Source organism: Psittacula echo, assembly GCF_963264785.1.
Source record: "Psittacula echo genome assembly, chromosome: 2".
NCBI lineage: Eukaryota > Metazoa > Chordata > Aves > Psittaciformes > Psittacidae > Psittacula > Psittacula echo.
The window spans coordinates 87,812,531-87,831,583 of record NC_137737.1 but is presented as its reverse complement, the minus strand read 5'-3'; the positions used below and the strand labels follow the sequence as shown (position 1 = coordinate 87,831,583).

General features: G+C 39.7%; 1 protein-coding gene across 6 annotated transcripts in view; it reads right to left on the bottom strand.

The window, feature by feature from the left end:
* Positions 1-19,053, bottom strand: part of IKZF1 (IKAROS family zinc finger 1) — a 67,749-nt gene that overhangs the window by 10,633 nt on the left and 38,063 nt on the right. For all 6 annotated transcript variants that reach the window (XM_080611273.1, XM_080611275.1, XM_080611272.1 and 3 more), the window contains 3 exons: positions 10,546-10,806; positions 4,682-4,849; positions 2,579-2,704 (listed from right to left, as the gene is read on the bottom strand). In XM_080611273.1, the coding sequence (XP_080467399.1) occupies positions 2,579-2,704; positions 4,682-4,849; positions 10,546-10,806 (555 nt within the window). The remainder of the gene's footprint in view (positions 1-2,578; positions 2,705-4,681; positions 4,850-10,545; positions 10,807-19,053) is intronic.

Below are 19,053 nucleotides of genomic sequence, written 5' to 3'. Positions count from 1 at the left end.
CACCCTGATAACTATTTTTCTGTAATTTGGTGTCTATGAACTGAAAAAGATATCATGTTATCTTTTCAAACAAAAATCCACAAGTGACTGAAGAATTGTAATTGACCCTTTTTAAACTTTGTAAACTATGTCTTCTGCTATTTTGTATAGGCCTGGTAAGACTTCAGCACACTTCCATTCAACTCAAATGCAAAACTCCAAATAACACCCATAAGAGAAGGACTTCACATAGACAGTGAGATTCTAGTCCTCTAAAATAAGAATTTTGGCATTAAATTAAGCAGGTTCCTAATTTCATCCTGAACTTCCTATCTTAAAGAAAGCAAACAAGAGTTAAAATATGAATAATCTCTTGCTCTCCTCCTTACACTCTTTACTGGATCTTTCCCTTATTGAAGTACTTTATAATATATCAATTCTATATCTTAGATTTACAAGCTGATGAAAAGATTCTACCAGTTCAGGTCCTTTCAACTGATAATTTTTCTAAGTACACTGCAAAAAGTATTTTAAAAATGCTGTACAAAGCAATCCCAATCTAGCAGAATATCAAATCAGATGTTCTAGCAGATTTTTGCATAAACTTTTTTGAGTCTGAAGGGCCTGAATTTTGACTCTAATAGCTCTATATCACACCCTGAAATATTATAAGAACAATGGTAGTACAGCTATTTGGTTTTCTAGATATAATGTAGAATGCACTAAAAATCCCAGGAAGACACCCACTCATTCTCAGCTGTTTCATTTTTACATTTTCATCTTTGAGTTTATAAGGGAAATAATGTAAAATGGCAAAATGGTAAAATGTTAGGTTTGCAGCGAAGTAGAATAGGTTAGAATGAAAAATACTAGGAAAAATGCAGGGAAGTTTCCTCTTTTAGATACATGAACATTGATTTATTAGTCCTGAGAACTCAATTCTTTTAAGAGTGAAGTTTTTGGCTGGATATAAGGTCTAAACCCTGAAGCTAATCCTCTATTTATTTATTTTTTTCCCTAATTTGAAAAAGCACTGCTATTATATTAAATATGGGTTTATATAATACTTTCAGTATATGCAAGGAAAAAGTAATTCTTCCAAAGCACTCATGAATTCCACAAGTTTTCATCCCACTGAGATATTAGTCCTAAGTTAGTGTAAACTCTCCTGTCATGATTCGCTATAAACAAAAGTCCATCTCTAAAATGGTATTATTCCTTATCAAAGTTTATGATTCCTGACATCAGTTTCATCTGGACATTTTTGCTTACTAAGACTTTAGTAGTAGTTCAGCTACTCATTCACACAAATTTTCATGTTCTATGTGCAGGCATTCAAATCCGTGTGCCAGACTCTGAAAATTCAAATCCTATCACCTCTTTGAGGAATAAGTATTGTTGCCTACTGTGTATTACATTGAGCTTTTCTATATATACATACATTCTCCAGCCCCTCAATAAAATTAGGAGTGCTGCTCTAACATGCTGTTTGCTAGAAGCATCTCAGCTGTATTTGCTGCTATCATTATGTGCATATACTTTACATTATTTGATAGCATGTAAAAACATATTCAGTTTCTGTCCAGATATAAAATATTAAATGAGGCATTATTGCAAATAGGTCAGAGGCAACCTTTCATTTTCATAATTTGAAAAGCCAAATAACATATACAGATAAGATGAAAAGGGTATGCAAGAAGTGTAACTTACTGGGTGGGTTGAAACTCTGCCACAGAAGATGGATCTTATATTCTATATCTAAAACTGCACATGAAAGTGGATTTTGTATGGTTATTTACTGCGATCAATCCCAGATAGAGCTTTAGGACCTTTGTTAAAAACCAATCCAAACCCCAATACCTGCTTGCTGTATTTCTCAGCATAGTTTTAGATTTGATATACTCCCAGAAATGGACTTTACCTTCATCATAAGGCTGACCTCTCAGAGAAGCACAACAGTTCATCACATCCCCCAATTTTCTTTTAAAAAGGAGGTTGGGAAGAAAGCTGTCAACAAATTATTAGCCTTTCTGGATTGTCTCAGACAGACAAACTATATTAAACGCCTCTGGGTTCACGTCCTTCTTCATGCTTGGAAAAGTGGGATCAGAGACAGATGGCTCATCCTTGTTAGATGAGTTGGTACCAGTGGTCAAGTAAGCCCTTTAAGCTGTGCTTGGGAAGGGCAGAAGATGTGCAGTGTGGAAGCTTCTGCAGCCCTACCCAGAACACTGATATTAAGCCTTTATTAAGAATACATCCACAGGAGTACTGCAACACAGGACTTGGGGAAAAAGAGAAAGGTGGTAAGATGATGTGGTTATACTGCCTTGAGACAGTGAACTGAAATTTTCCATGTCTTGCAAGTGTTTTACTTCACACCTGAGTTTTACTTTGGTTTTTTGTTTGAGCTAAACAAAACAACAGCCAAATATTTATCAAATATAGAATAAATCCAAATGCAATATCAGACATATGGGGTGGGTGTGTGCCTCCCCAGTGCAAAGGATGCCGCAAATAGTACTACTGTTCTTTTTGCACTCCTTTTTCTGTGTACATGACAGGGCAGATTTAATCCCTAAATGGACACGTTCATTACCTGAATAAAGGCTGCTTGAGATATTCATGGTTTGCAGGTAGTTATGACAGCGTTCTTTATGTTCTTCCAAAGAACTGCGCTGCTTATAGCTGCGACCACAGTATCCACATTTATGAGGTTTGCCAACTGCAGAAAACACAATCAGTGGAGAGATTCAGATGAGGTATTCAACAGTCTACTAATAATGGTAAGAAGAACAGGAAAAAAACCCCATCCCAAAAATAAACCCCACGCTGTGGTGAAATGAAGGAAAATTTTGTTAAAAAAAAAAAAAAACAACAAACCAACCCAAAACTTAAAAACTTAAACCCAAACTAATGGAAAAGTAGCTGATTATCTTCATATCAACAGGCCAGTTCAGTGGGTGCTGCAAGCTGATTTTAGATGATTCACATCAGATAAAGACTGAGACATTAAACCTTCAAACATGGCATCTGCACAAATTAGAAACTGAGACACCTTCAAAACTCTGAGTACAGTTGCTGTAGTTCCTAGCTCCCACAGAGACTGTCGTTGGGGAACTGACAGCGTAGGTAGACACCTGCCCATGACTAGAGGTCAATTCTGACGTAACCACAACCAGCTCAGCCCTTTCAGGACAATGATAGATTTCTGCTTCTGGAAATTCAAGAGACATGGCATGACAAAACATTTTCTGTACTACACCAATCCAGATGTAGGTAGCTACAGGAATTTCGCAGTAACAATACAGCTTCATAGACTTGTGGACCTGAATTTTCTGTCTTAACATGACAAGACTGTCACCTTATATGTGCTTTCACAGTTTTAGATGGTTACACAGTTTAACTTCTGAACTCCATTTACAAATTCCCAAGTTTAAATCAGACTCAGACATTCAAGTTATTTTATAATGTATTGATATCAATTTGTTAATTGCAAGAACTAGTCACAATCTATAGTTCATGCATTGTCTCTTTACCTATCGAATCTTTAGTTTGCCGAAAGTGTCTAGGTGTAATTTCATGTATGAAAGATTATGTTTAAAATTGTGCAGCAATGAAAATCAGTAACAGTGAGGAGAGAGGCAAAGTAGTATTTTAAAAAATACTCTTTCCTGAGTAGGGTCAGGGCTGGACAGGAGATGTGGAAATTATTTTGGACATCCAGGACCAACACTAGGGATCTTATTATTTAATGTGTGCTCTAGAGAAGAATTTCCTTAGTTTTGTGCAACACAGAAATGTCACTGTGACAGCTCCCCTTCTGTTACCCAGAACTTAGTCCCAAAGTCAATTTCACAAGTAAAGTTACCACTGTCAGCTCCAGCATTATGTTTTGGAGGTCTATCCAAATAGCAATTTGCATTTCCAGCCTAGCTTGGGAAACTAGATGAGACAACACTATGCTTTTAAAGGCACTTTGAAGGTGCTAAATTGGTTTTCCTTCACAGAAGGTGTATGACTATGGCTTCTGTCAAACAGTGAAAGGTCCATGGTAACGGAAAAGTACAGCTGTTGAAAAATATTTATTCAATATACTGTTGAGACAGAACACTGAAAAACTCCGAGAGCCCTCTTTTTTTGAAGATTATTATCTTTTTCTCTCCCACCCTCTCCCTCCTCCCCGCTCTTTCTCTTTCAAAGTAGTTGCAATAACAAGGTGTAACAAATAACTGCTGCTAAATGCTGTAGGTGGCATTCACTCCTTAGGTCAAGAATGGCTACCAGACTGGAGGGTTTTGAGACTTTGTGACTTGAAACCTACTCTGTTTAGAACTTACATTATCTCTATATGCTGATAAATGCCACCAAACCCTAAACCAGTCCATCAGTTTTAATTCATGTTCGTAGTTCCATGAAATGGATTACTCACATGAGTCTTGTAAGATGAAACCCAAATACAGAAACTTTTAATCAGCTAAGAAGTATGGGAAAAGAAACATGATCATGAGAATGAGATGTGTTTAGTCATTTCTTTGCTGCTAAAACACTGTGGCCAGCTCACAGCTTGGTTAACCCCAACATGGGGCTACTCGCCTCCCCAGGGTGAGAAGACCTTTCAGTCTTGGGGGTCACAAACGCCTCCGTCTTCTCAATGGGTACAGTGATGAGTGCCCCTGAATGGTCCTACACCTTCACTTACCCGAGTGAGTCCTCAGGTGTCCTGTAAGGGCATCCCTGCGACGGCAGGCGTAGTTACACAGGTGACACTTGAAGGGCTTTTCACCCGAATGCAACTTTATGTGGCGCAGAAGGTTGCCCTTCTGTGTAAAGGAGGCTCCGCACTGATTGCACTGGAAAGGGCGTTCTCCTACAGGGAGAAGGATAAAATACATGAGAACAAAAAATCTCAGCGGTAACAAGAGAAAGATTTCAGTGAGAAAGTTGTTTTCTCACTGCTGCTCTGTGACTTCCACCGGCTGCAGGTTTGATATAACATGAGGCTTTCAGACTAAACCTGCCAGTTTCTTAATGCTTCACTGGCTGGGTCAATTTGATCTGAAAATCTAATTTTTTTTTTCTAAATCAGAATGGCACATCACAATGCAAATTCAAACTCATTTAAATAAAGTGACTGCAACATTTTGTGTTGAAGAGCCACTCTTCCTGATCAGCAGTTTTGGAATAAACCAATATCCAATTTTGCATGTTGTGGCATTTGGTGGGGTTTTTAATGTGGCTTTTTTCAAAGGGTCTTTAAAATATGCCACTGAAGCAGCAAAATAAAAAGGAAACTCATTAAAAATGCATTTCAGGATCACAAGTTCATTTCAGCGTTACATTCTTATATTTAAATGAAAGGCACTTCATTATAACAGTTATAATAACTTCTTTTCATTTACATTTTCCCTGTATTTTCCCTTTCAATTTCTTCTCCATTACCTGTCTGTCCCTAAGCAGCCAAATCAGGAAGGAGACAGAGAAAGAGAAAGAAAGAGAGAGAGTAAAATCACATAAGTTAAGATAGTGCAAAGGCAGCTCTGTACTTCCATGCTGAAGTCCCAACCCTTCTAGGCCAGGTATGAGCAGAGGAGCTGCACAAATAGCCTCTGCTGGTCTATAGTTTGATTTGACATGGGATAAAACTTGGAGGCACAGCCTTGATTTGTCTAAACTGGTGCCTGCTATTAAGGAAGCGAATCAACTAGCCTTTGCAAAAACTAATATGGCAGTTGCTTGCTTTTTAGTGCTGTTTAAAATCAGTATGTTAATTTATTCACTTAGCAGGTTTTTTTAAATGTAAGACATTTGAAGCCTTTTCTTAAGTCAGTGGGAAATATGTTTCCAGTTGTACCAGGTAGGAGTAAAGGAAAATTTATATATGAGAGTATTCTATGAGCAGGAACCGCTCCTGCATGCCCATTTCTCTGTAGCCCTCGACTAAGTCAAATTAGCCTTTGAAACTCATTTGCTGAACTCTGTTTCTCTTAGGCATAAATGTAATCTGCTCTAGTAATTATGACACACTGTCGATATTAGAAGTAGCCCAGAGATGACCTATTCTTAGTTTTGATTTTCTTTATGTAACAGTAATATTGAATTTAAAATTTCAGTGCTGAAGTTAAAATATGTATGAAAATAAATACAAGTTAAACAGTTTCTTTCCCTCTCCCACTTAGCTATCATGTATTATTTTGCACACCTAGGACCAACTTGCGTGTCCACACATGATATATATGCAGCATGATAATTTCTGACTTTTGGGTAATGCAGTAGAACAGCTGAAAATCAATTAGACAGCAGCACAGTAATAACCCAAAAATTTGTAAACTCAACCATCAGGGCTGGTAGATTTAGCATTCAGCAAACAATAAAAGTAATCTGCTTTATAGCAAGATATTAGCATTGGTCAAATAGCTGCAAGCAGGTCAGCATAGCCCGTCAAGCCAAATATGCTCACTTTCTTTGTCCATCAAGTAGCTGTATTCACCTAAACTATATCTGCAACTGGTTCAACTGGGGTGGCCCACAAAAATGCCAGAATGAGCCTTATAGATTTTGCAGTGTACTTCATAAGCCATGCACAGTAGTTGTTAGGGGAAAAAGAGAATGGGTGAGAGATTGTCTGCTTTACCGCTTATTCTTTGAGCCAGTTACTCAGTGTGGAAGGTATTTTTCAGAAATGGACTGAAACAGTACTGAAGAAGTCAGTTTGTCATGGGGGACACAAATTCAGAAGAAATGCTTAATTCTTACTAAAGAGTTTTTTGACCATTCATTTCTGTTATTTTTACTCAGAAGGGCGTACAAGGAGAAAACAAGGATAGTAGAAGTACTCCAGGAATGAAATGTAAAGCAAAGTAACTGAAATCTATCTACAGCCTACAGCTTTCGCTATTACAGGGTGAAATCTTGCACTGTGTGGAGAACACAGGCGGATGGAGTGTTTCATATGAGACTGCTATATTTCAAATATTTCTACAGAACGTACAGTTCTGTAATGGACCAAATGTAAGAGAACTTGCACGTACATTGCTGTGCAAGGAAAATGACACGAACACTGCAAGATCCTGAATCCATGTGTAGCTTGACTGGCCCTTGGCTGTCCATGCTGCATCTACCCGGGTGGGAAAAGCCTGGCTTGTGAGACCAGGAAAGCTCCTAGCCCTACTAGAATGGAGATGGTCACTGGTGGTAAATTACTGGTTGTGACACTATCCTCCCAAAATGGGACAGATGTGAAGAAAAAACGTTACACATCTTTTATTTAAATAGTCAGCTTTGTGTGCTATTTTGTTCCCAGTTCTGAGCAGCACGTCTATCCTGGGCCAGTTTTACCACACGTTGAGCAACTATGGACTAATACGGGCCAAGAAGCAAAAACTGCAGTGGGAGCCTTGAACTGAATCAACCACCATTGGAGTGATTTGCAAGCCTTAGTGGCAGCATGGGCCCTGGGCTACTTATTCAGTGAAGAATATTGATCCTCTTAATTGAAATATTTATTATTTCTTACACAATATACTGACAAAATCATCCAATACTCAGAGACATACATAGCCCTTTTCTCTTTGTTTTATTTTGTTTGGGCATTAGTTTTCCAAATAAACTGGAGACATTCAGACCCAGCTAACAAGACATAAGTGAACTAATTGGTGACTTGCTTAAGTTAAAGACGTGTACATGTAAGGAGGGGCTATACATACCTATGCACACACACATATATATGCACATATACATAAGCACACCATGCACATACATATGTGCACAATGAGCAAGCGAAGCCTGAATGTATACCCTGAGGTCTCAGAACCAAGGAGCAGAAGGGGATTTCTCTGTCCTTTCTAGATCGTCTTTTTCCTAAACACCAAGCAAGATACAAGCAAGCTGGAGAAAATCAATGTACTGAAAGCTTTGGGGAAGGAGAGTGAGAAGAGTCAGGCATCTGTGAGTGGGATTCTCCCCACAGATGGGAGCAACAGGTAAGGTGCTAGGAAGCAGTCAGTGCTGTACAGCTGCTAGCAGACAGGAGGGGGCAGAAATATCAGGTGCTGCTCTGCATATCTGCACTTGGCAGGTGTATTCATTTAAAGTAATTATGCCTTTTATCAGGTCAGGAAGTCATTTTATTTTGGCACTTTAGCATGCTAGAGTTTTGTTCACTTATCAAATATTTATTTAAGGAAGCCTCACTGCATATGCTGGTTTTACATGAATTAGCAGCAAAGTAATTCATTTGTGAGGCTTATTCCTTCACCAGGCATGTATTGAAATGGGCTTTGGCATAGTCAGTTAAATGTCTGTAATAGTATATCCGATTTCTACTTTAATTTTCACAGTGCAGCTGAAAGGAAAAGCAGTCACCACAGTTTCCCCATGACGTCCCTTTAATTTAAGCTATCCAGCTCTAAGCCTCCACTCCCTTGCCAGGCCCTGAAAAAATGCCTAAGAGCTGCTCAGGAGAGCAGCTGACGACAAGGCTGGAGGGAAAGCAAAGGCTTCCTTTCCATGGAAGGACTCTGGGGTGCAACTTCACAGCCTTTAGTTTTATTGAGTGTAAAAGAAGGGGTCCTGCTGAGCAAAGTGCATCTCATGGGGTGCTTCCATTATAGGTTTTAACAATGTTCCTTGATTAAAAAGAAGGTCCCATTGTCAGGGGGAGGGCTCTGCAATGGGTGGAGAAGTCTTAGAGAGACAGATCTTGTGTGGTAGCATTCTGAGCACCTTGGCAGACACGTGAGCCCCTCTGCCAGGTAGGGTGTTTGGGCATCTGGAGGTCTATGCCAGGAAAACCAGTGAGGTGGCCCCTGGTGATGCTGTCATGGGGGACAGGCAGCACAGCTCATCCTCCAGAGACTCAGCGTACCAGGTCCCAGTCAGTGCACTAGAAGCAAAGGCAGCTCTACCCACTGCTTCCCTAAAATCAGGTGTGCCCCACAAAGGCCATTCAGCCCTAGTGCAAACACTGCCTTTGATCCACAGGGACTCAAACCAGCTCCTCCAAGTGCAACAGCATACTTTTAATTAAACAGGAGCCTTCTCAAACAAGCACAAAAACTTCTGCCTCTAAATGAATTTTAAGTTGCAACATTTTATTTCAAGTACTACAGCATCCTCATCAAGCCTATGGGTCTGTTCAAAAGGCCTCATGTCCAAGTAATTTTCCATATGCATTTATCAACTTTTAAAGGATCATATTAACATTAAATTAAAAAAAAAAAAAAAAAAGGAAACAATGGACCAACAAGCACTTTATTATATCTAGGAAGTAGGCTGCAGCCTCTCTTCTGAGAACTAGATGTGGCTTTTCCAATAAAGATAATTATCTGCTCTTCCCTGACACCGGGATTTATCTTATGAAATTGAAGAGTACTTTGAAGTAGGCAATGTAACAGCATTGCTGTCACCAGCATGGCTTCTGAGCATGGTTAACCCATGTTACACTAACACATCACACCCTTCCAGAGCCTGAACAGCCACAGTTACAACAGACAGCACTGGAGGGGGTGGACAACACTCAGGGTCTTTTTGTGGATCCTCTCCATTACTCTGAAAACAACCTGCTAATCTCAGTCCTTAGTAATTCTGAGGAAATTAGTTAAGCACGACTGTGGGGTGGGGATGCAGAGGAAGAAAGTATCTTTGTGTTCACTAGCTGGACTATTTCAGTGGAATCTAACCATCTGACAGGTTATTCTCACCTTAAAAATATTTTAAAATTCCCTCTCATTTGAATATTCATGCAAAAATATCAAATACTTTGTTTATTTATATTCAAACTAACTTGTGTAGCACAACAGTACAGTTCAGTTCTCCTTTGACTATGAATGACCTTAGATTTTATATTGGAAGCCTGATTCTCAGACGGCTTACATCATGTAAGATGAGACTTACCCTCATCTTTACTTCTTCATTTATATCAGCCTCTTCATTTTTTGCATTCTTTAGGACTAGTTAGAATTAGAAAATTATGGCAACAAGATTCAGAGAACTGATAATGAAAAGCCATCCATATGGAGAACATCATCTTTACATGTCTTTTTTAGTGTCCCACTGGAAAGAAACCCTTTAGTCCAGATTTGACCAGTGACAGTACTTGGTTTTACTTCATAAAACATTTGACACAAAATTAACTCCTTTTTTACTGTCAGTATAGCTCCCTTAATATTTGTTTTTCCAATTCATAATCACTGATCCATAATGACTTTTGTTACATTGTTGGAAGCATAAGAACTGGGTCAATTTCAGAGTTAGCCACAAATGAGTTTTTCTTCAGCAATTCTTTAAAATATCTTAGAAATCAAAAAAAATTTTTTTTAATTTGATTTTTCATGTAGCTTCAAACCAAACAAACAATTTTTAGCCCAACAGATAGAATTCTGTCAACAAGAAATTTCAATTCCTGTGCTGTCTGAAATGATATAACAAAATAACTGAGTTTCAAATGCCCACTGATGCTACATTATCTTACAAGAGGGAACATGTACGTGATACAGAATATAAGTCTTAGCTCCTAAAATGTGGCCAGTTCTTGCCAACTAAAAGAAAAACTATGGCAGGCCTTACCAGTGTGGCTTCGTTTGTGAACCATGAGCACATTGGGACCGATGCAAATTATCCCACAGATATCACATTTTAGCTTTCCGTTAGGAAGTCGAATGCCTCCAACTCCTGACATAGCCTTGCTGCCTGGGCCATTGTGTGAGCCATTCATTTTCTCTCCAGAGGTATCAAGCATTCGTAAATCCTCCGCACATTCTTCCCCATTCATTTCACAGGCACGCCCATTCTCTTCATCACTCTGAGTCTCTATTTTAATATTACCGGCTGAAAAAAACAATAGAGGATGCCACTCAGTTTTGTCACAGAATACATATGGTGGCAAAGAAACAATCACATCAAAGGAGATAACTTGCAAACAGCATGTACAATATATCTAAATAACAAAAGCTACAGACACAACTACATTTCCATGGGCAATATGATGAGTTTGTAACACATGAAGAAATTAACAGTGAATATCAGTGAGACAAATACAACGCATCCAGGGAACTGGGAACCCAAGCAACATTACAAGTCTGTTCTTAGATCGCTTTGAGAGATTTGCATTTGTAATGTTCACTTTGACAATTCAGGATAATTGGAATTGATTTTAAATGAATCCAATTTACATGGATTTGTCCAAAACAATTGTGAAAGTAAGTAACTCATCAAAGAAAATGGATGAAAATTAACTGAAAATGCAACATTCTCCACTTGGCAGGAAGATCCCGAGGGTTGTACTGAACCCAAATATTTGGCTTGCAGCTCTATGGGGTGAAAAAGGACAATGGGAAAGTGAAGAGTACAAGCGCTGATCAGGAAACCAGGGTGGTGAAGGATGGAATGAAGAATTTAAGAGCAGGAAGTAGCATTACAGGAAATTATAGGAGTCATAATTGTGGTTTTAGGACAGCAGGATTAGGATCACTGAATGAGAGAAGAGCATCTCTACAGCCATGAGCTACTAGTAAAAAAACAGTCAAATCAACAAAGGTGTGTGAGAGAACTGTTTTGACTCTATTGGATAAGTCCTTTGTGTTATAATCCCATAGGTGACAACTGCTTGAAGTTAGAAGAATTCAGGTATAAATTTGACATAGCTTCACTACATTGATAGTGTAAATTAGTAAATTTGGTCTGATATGAGCACAGCAAACCTAAGTGTTATGGAAAAGGGCCAAGATTCAGATCAGTTAACACCAGTATTCATTCCTCTTCTCTCCACAGGACTGTATGATGTTTCATGCAGAATAAATCATCTTTATAGTTATTTCCATCTTTTTTATTGTTACACTTCAGGGTGAAAAATTAGTTCTTCATTTCACTGCCCCAAATCTTAGTTTCCTTTAAGTGAAAATCCTTTTCCTTCACCCCATTCGAAAAAGGAGAGCATTTACTTTAGTGTCTAGGTGAGTGCATGAGAGGTCTGTTTCCCTCAATAAAGATCAGGGCTTTTCCTTTTGTGGAATAGCAGTTTCACAGTAGCCTTATTGATAAGCGGTGGTGTACCAACGACGTAACTAAGCTATGGACAGTATTACCTCAAGATGTGAAAAACCTTGACATTCATTTGAAAATGAAAGGTTTAACAAACTATTCTCTGCTACATCCTACAATCTCCCAGGTGTTCCAGGAGGATTGCATGGATGTGACTGACAAAAGTGTCAGACTCAAAATCCTACTGGGAAACAGGATGAGTGCAAAGGTGTTGCACATTTCTTAACACTGCCTAACTGGACACATTCTTATAAGGTTTACCAATCTAAGAAGCGTTTTAAAGATTTTTCAAATATTGCATTTTTAACAGAAATCATATGCAAGACAGAATAAGTGCACATCATAAATAGCAGGTTTTCCTTTAAAATGTATGCCCTAAAAAGAGGAGTAATTTAGAGCTATGGGGAAAAAAAAAATCAATGACCAAACAGTGTTTTACAAAGGGGGCATGACTGGCTAAACAGAAGTGACCTACACTATTCTTCAAATTTAGTGGACTACAACCCTGTACTGCTGTTTTCACCATGGTGAATGGAAGCAATATAACTATTTGGCTTGAGCACATGTCAGATTTTACATAATTCACACCCTATTGTTTTAATTTTAATTATAATAAATATAATAAAAAATTAATTATAATAATAATAATAATTTGAATGTAAATATATTTATACAAAACAATTACAGACTCCTTGCCTGCCAGGGATCTGGAGAATGTGGCTTTTGAAGTAGGGTTTGTCTTAAATTGAAATAATACATATGAAGGAAACAAAGAAATCAGACTGCTGAAGCTCTTTCTTTGGTGGTGTACACAAACAAATTTACAAAAAGAAGGTAGCGTATGCAGTACATTACTGAGAAGTGAAATGACACAAACAAAAATTATAGAAGTCAGAACTAGGCAGAAATGGTCTGTAGTGAGCTGAGTTTGCAATATACTTACGGGAAAAGGATTTGGGAATTATTGCATGAAAGTCCCTAAAGCCTTCTGCCCCGTATACAGCTGCAATAAAGAAGGCAAACAGGATGCTGGTTTGTGGTACTGCTATCAGCAAACGTAAAAGAAGATGGCATTATTGCTATAAGAGAAATACCTAGGAGAAAGACAGAGCTATCATCATAAAAGCAACACGAGCAGTTTAGGATGAAGCAGGAACAGCAGCAGGACAGTTGGCAGGGGAATCCTGACCTGCTCAGAATGAGCCTGATTTGTAAAAATGCCCTTTACTTCCAAAGCATCCAACAAGTTTTATCATGTTTTCTAAATTCATAACATCTCTTGGGTATTCTGCTCACCCACAGGTTAACTCCTGCTGAAGTCAAGAGGAACTTTTGCTGAAGTGTCTCGAAAGGGTCAACAGGAGCAGAGCACCCTTCTCCTGACCCCAGGGAAACTTCAGGCCCCTGCAATGCAAGCTTCCTCTCAGGATTTATTTTTTGTCAACATGCCTGCTTTATGTGCCAGAGATCTCTTCTTTCTACACCCTTGTTTTTAGTCACTGCACTTATAAAAAGTGAAATGGCATTGTTTTCTGCTTATGCGGGCTGGTCTTACACAACGGAAGGAGAGGGAGCTCAATTTTAAATATGTATATATACTATTGTATATATTGGCATATTTTTGTTTGCATTTCTAAGGCTTGTCCTCATAATGTATCTACACAAAAGTAGCTGCACAGACGCACCATACACTGCATATTATGAGTAGCCATGTGCAAATTAACATGCCATGGGGCATACTGATACAAGTAATGATGGAGTTCACTCCTTGACATGAGCAATGATAGGGATATTGATTCAGTCAATCTTCACTAAAGCTCTCCGCAGCTATGCTCCTGGACTGCCATAGCTGTGCTGCTCAATGAATGTCCCCACACAGACAAAGCCAAGCACTCAGGATGCCCTTACAAGGACATCCATTCACAGAGCAGCTCATTGCAGGGACTGTGTTCAGGTGTGGAGCTCACTTTGCAGTGAAAGCTGATGGATGGTGAGGCCACCTGCCTCACCCTGGGTCCTCATGGAGATTTTATAGGTCTAATGAACAAATAAAATCTCTTCATGATCAAACTCAGCACTTTTTGCAAACCTGTTTTTCAGATGAAAACTAGTGAAAAAAGCCCCACTGATGTAGGAAACACGACAGGAGAAAGACATCAGTCCAGCAGAAACACTAAGAACTTCTACTAAATCTGAATGAGGAATGGGAAAACAGGCTATACTTTTTTCTTTTTTTTTTTTTTTTTGGGGGGGGGACTTAGACTGAAAATAAAATCAACAGTGTTTTCTATTTCTTTTGTGAGAGAGGTTCCTGTCACTCCTTTGTTATAGAGGGGAAAATCACTCTTGGCACACTGATGATGTGACAAATACCTGGGAAACAGGCTTTTCAGATGCACTGATCAAAAAAATACTCAGCGTTTATACAGGCTTCTCAAACAGTTTCTTGATATAGTATTTGTAGCAATAATTTTTGTGCACATCCATACACATACATGCAGATATTAGTTAGCTCTATGACAAGTAAGGGTAGTAATTTCTCACTGGCTCTTGTAACACCATTAAGAAATTACTCATTAATCAATTTACTTCAGTTTGGTTGGAGATGACCTTAAAAGACTCTGTATTTTACTCTCTTTGTACATATTAATGAAATTCAGGGGAGTTTAATACAAACCCTTTTATTTGTGCAAGGAGTGTGGTGTGCACCAGTGTCGTTGAACTGACAGCTTTCCCCTGCTCCGTTTTTACCTACTCAGAGTGTGGAAAAGTCACCCAAAAGCAGGGCACTGGGTGGGTCTCTCCTACTCTCTGAGGTCTATTGGGAGCTTCAGTCAGGGTTTTCTGAAGAGCATTTGAAAATAATGTTACAAAGACTGTTCTGTATTCTATGGTTAAAGGTGTTTTGTGACAATCTTTGGAAAAAAGAAAAAGAATTGTCGAAGTGGAAAAGGGTGATATGATCTATCACTGAAGTGTAGTAGCAGTGTAGCTGGCTCAGCATGAGATTCAGGCTGGGAGAGTCAGGAAGGCAGGATGGAGGGAGAGGAGACTTCCCTAGAAAGTGTTGAGCAATGCGGGGAGGGAAGGGAGGCATTTTGCAATGAGTCAAAGAGTTGGTAGTGGGGAGAAAGGAGAAACCAAATGGACCTCCTGGGAAACAGGATGTGGATGGTGGCTTTTAAAGGGCAGAGAAACAGGCAGCTGGAAAAAAAGGCAAATGAAGGATTAGTAATTTGCTTTCAATCCATTGCCAGTTTACCAGCTCTTATAGTTACGGGACTTCCTCCCAGACGTAAAATCGGTTTGGCTTTGGGAGACTTTGGCACTGGTACAGGTTTAAATGGACAAAATCCCATTTGGAACAGGACATTGGCCTCCCAAGTCATAGTCTTCTCCAGTGGGAATTTTGTTTCTGTTGTTATTCCAAGACAAGTCAGAAGTATTTTGCTGATATTAGTTGATGTCTAAATGGTAGCTTTAAAGTACAAGAGTTTTGTATGAAGGCGTCATAACTATTCAAGCAGCAGACAGATGAAGTTGCAACAGTACTGCCTAATTTGACAGTACATAAGCACTGTTATGGTGTGGAGGAGAAAATTCTTAACACTACGAATTAGAGAAAATGTTGCAAAAAAGGCAGAATAAGATGCAGAAAACCCTATCAGGCCAAACTAAATCACCTCAGCATGTCAATATGTTTCAACAAAAGCAGCCAGAATCTCTTCCTCTTTACATAGGTGCAAACCCCAGAAAACAGAGTAGTGCAGCAATTCTACCTGTTATTTCTGATGTAAGACATAACTTCTATTCTGTTTTGTTACAGAGTACCAAACTCTAGCACTTTTTTATGACCTGAAATCCACTTTCCCGTTTTTCTCTGTACATCATAGTTGTTTACTGTGGCATCATCTGTGTTCTTACCACATAAGAGCACTGTGAATGGAGGGTGCCATTCTCAGAAATAAGCAAGTATTTTGTTGACGGAATATTTAAGGAGTCAGTATTCACTGGGTAGGCTTGACAACAACAAAGACCAATGCTTTAACTTAAATTATGTTTCCATTAATAGTGTCTTTCCCTTATGAGCTTGTGACATGACATGAAGAATCATGTGGATGTAAAAGGCCAACAAAAGGTCTGGGCAGAGAAACCATAATTAATAATGCAATGGCTTCAGCCTTTCTTCAGTAAAATTCAGAAGACACAATATAGGTGCAACTGATGCAAACTTAGCCATAGAAAAAGCAGATGCATCTAACTGTGCTTAAAAACAACAGTTTTGCCCTCTCCTTTCTACATATAGCACTGCATTGCCCAGTAACCAAGCATCTCTGGTGTCTGCATGTGCAAAATGCTGAAAATTAGAGGCAGCTCAGAAGAGCCTACAATGCAACTTAACTGCTATGGACGAAAGGAAACACATCAATAAATGAAAGGGGCTGTATGCAGCCCATGTTGAGCAAGCCGTTTTGTAGGGCTTCTGTTCTGACAGGACCCAGCCCTCACTGGATCGCAGGCCAGAGAGACCACTAGCACAGCAGGAAGTAGATGGCTGAGGCTGGCAAGGCAGCCCAGCGAAGTGGCACTGGCACTTTACAATTTTGCTTGAGGGAGCTGCAGTGTTTACCGTGAGCTGCAACATGGTGGAGAGTGGGCAGCAGATAAAAATGAAAGCTCCCTAACGAGAGGCTCTCAGCTGGCTTTTTGAAGGGAAACAAAAATAACAGAAAGAAGAGTAGTAGCAAGAACTGTGGGGGCACATCTGCAAGACGAGCAGACTGGTGCCGACGGATAAGGAGATCCCCGCTGTGGCGTCCGTGCTGCCTCCTTTGACTCCAAGTGCCAATCAGCCCTGGGCAGTCAATTTCTTCCCTACTGTAATTTTGGCTTTCAATCAAATGTATATTATTCCAGAAACACAGGCGTCCCCAGATAAGCTATCTCCCACGGGACAAGTGGTGTGCGGAGCTCCACCTATGTCATCACCCGCGACTGCCATTTCCTCTCACTGCTGGGTGCCGTGCTGCCTGGGTCAGCGCCAAGCCGGTACGCAGGAGGTGCCCGGTGTGCCAGTGCCAGCACCCATCAGCATGCACAACTTGTTGTTGTTCAGGGGCAAGGAGCAGGGAGCTGTGCAAAATACATCAATATGGTTTTCTGGGGGCTGTAGTGAGATCAAACCATAGGGAATGCAAACAAGTGAACAAAGCAACCAACAAAGTATGTCCTCTCTAGGTACAAACAGTAGCATTTGCTCCATGGTGCAGGCTCCCAGTAACATCCTGTTAGTTACCTATGGGAATCCTCTAATGCACCAGTAAAAACAGGCAAGTTAAAGACCCTTACACGCTTGAAGATAAGTGCTTTTCATGTATCTTTCTGAATTTGTGTTTCAGCAGGAAATGATCTGTAACCAAGCCAAAAGGCTGATCTAGTTCATATTTACTGTCTTTGTTTGTTGTGGCTACCTACTGGTACATTTTGCACTGGGTTCAAGATGATTTTTTTTCAAAGGACTGTACACCACCTGGCTGCTTGATGTTCATAATCTGAATTATGACTAAAGTTAAGTTTTAAAGGCAAGAGAAAGAGCATTATCAAGAAAAGCCATGCTAAACCTATTTCTCAAGTTCCACATGTATGTGTAACCCATGCTTCCTCTGTGCAAAGTGCTCTGTGTCTTTACTGGCTGCATGGTAGAGAAGCTAAGGGAACTGCTGCAGGCTTGCCAGTAACAAACTTTATTGACACTTTTCCTTTTTGAGAAGTAAGCTGGGAAGATTTTCAAACTGGAGAGTTAGCTTTGCTGACAAATGATGGCAATAACTGAGCTTCTCATCCTCAGTGTCTTTGTCTCTTCTGTTTCTATTAGATGGTTCTTCATGTGGGCATTAAACAATGAGGAAGTAGCAAAAGGGCATTTAGCAAGAAATTTTTAAAAAGCAAAGTAACCTCAAGTAACAATACAAAACAGTGAGGTAAAAACACTACTATATATGAAATCATTCTCAGCTCACACAGATATATCTGTGTGGATACACACGCTACGTGCTGAGCCTGGCACCTGTGGATCTGTGTTCTCCAGCTGTAGGCACAAACATGTGACTTATGCTCTTTCCCACACAACAACAGTTACCTAACAGAAGAACAGCCTCAGCTATACTATAATCTAACATTTATAAAGCACCCTCCTTCTCTAACTCTTCCACAGAGCATGCTTTGTTGACATTCATGGGTATTAACCCATCCTTAACTAATGCAACAAAATTTTAGCTAATGGCAGTTGCACATGTCAGCCTGGGAGAACACGAAAGAATGTGCACCTGCAAAGGTTAGTGTTTTGGAGAAGAGGAATGACTATGTTGAGATTTAACAGGGAGACCAAAGAAGCTCCACACAGATGGGAGAGACAGGAAGGTTCTTACATGAAGCAATGCTGTCATGGCTGGAATTGTCCTTACCGTGCTGCAAACCTGAAGGATACTATGGGGATTCCCAGCCAAAGGAAAGGGCTTAGCAAGTGCAGAAATATGAGTGAAGCACAGCTACAAAGATGATCAGTTATCCACAAAAGATGTGAGCTGTAGTTCATCTCTGGACTGTAAATAGAGAGGGAATTCTAAGCCTGTTTGACTAAGGCTTTCAGATTGTAAAATCTGAACTCATATAGGGAGTATTGGTCAGAACTGTACTAGCTGAAGACAGCAGTTATTACCCCACAGAAGAAAGCTACTACTTGGGAGCAGTGAAGTGTCTTAGGGTCTGTGGTAGAAAAGGGAGAACAACTCCTAGGCTTGTCATATAGCCAGTGCAGGGAAGGGGCGGACACTGGGACAGGCAAGAAGATGAACTGTTTTGTATATTGCTTCAGATCATCGAAATTTGCCTTGCCCCAAATGCAAAGTTAGCTCTTGCAAACCTTCCCCTCTTCCTGCTCCAGCTCAGTGAGCTGCTTGCACATCTTTAATTTTGTCCCTGAAGTGGCACAGAGCTACCCTGTCTGAGGATCAGGCCCTTGCAAGCCCACCCATG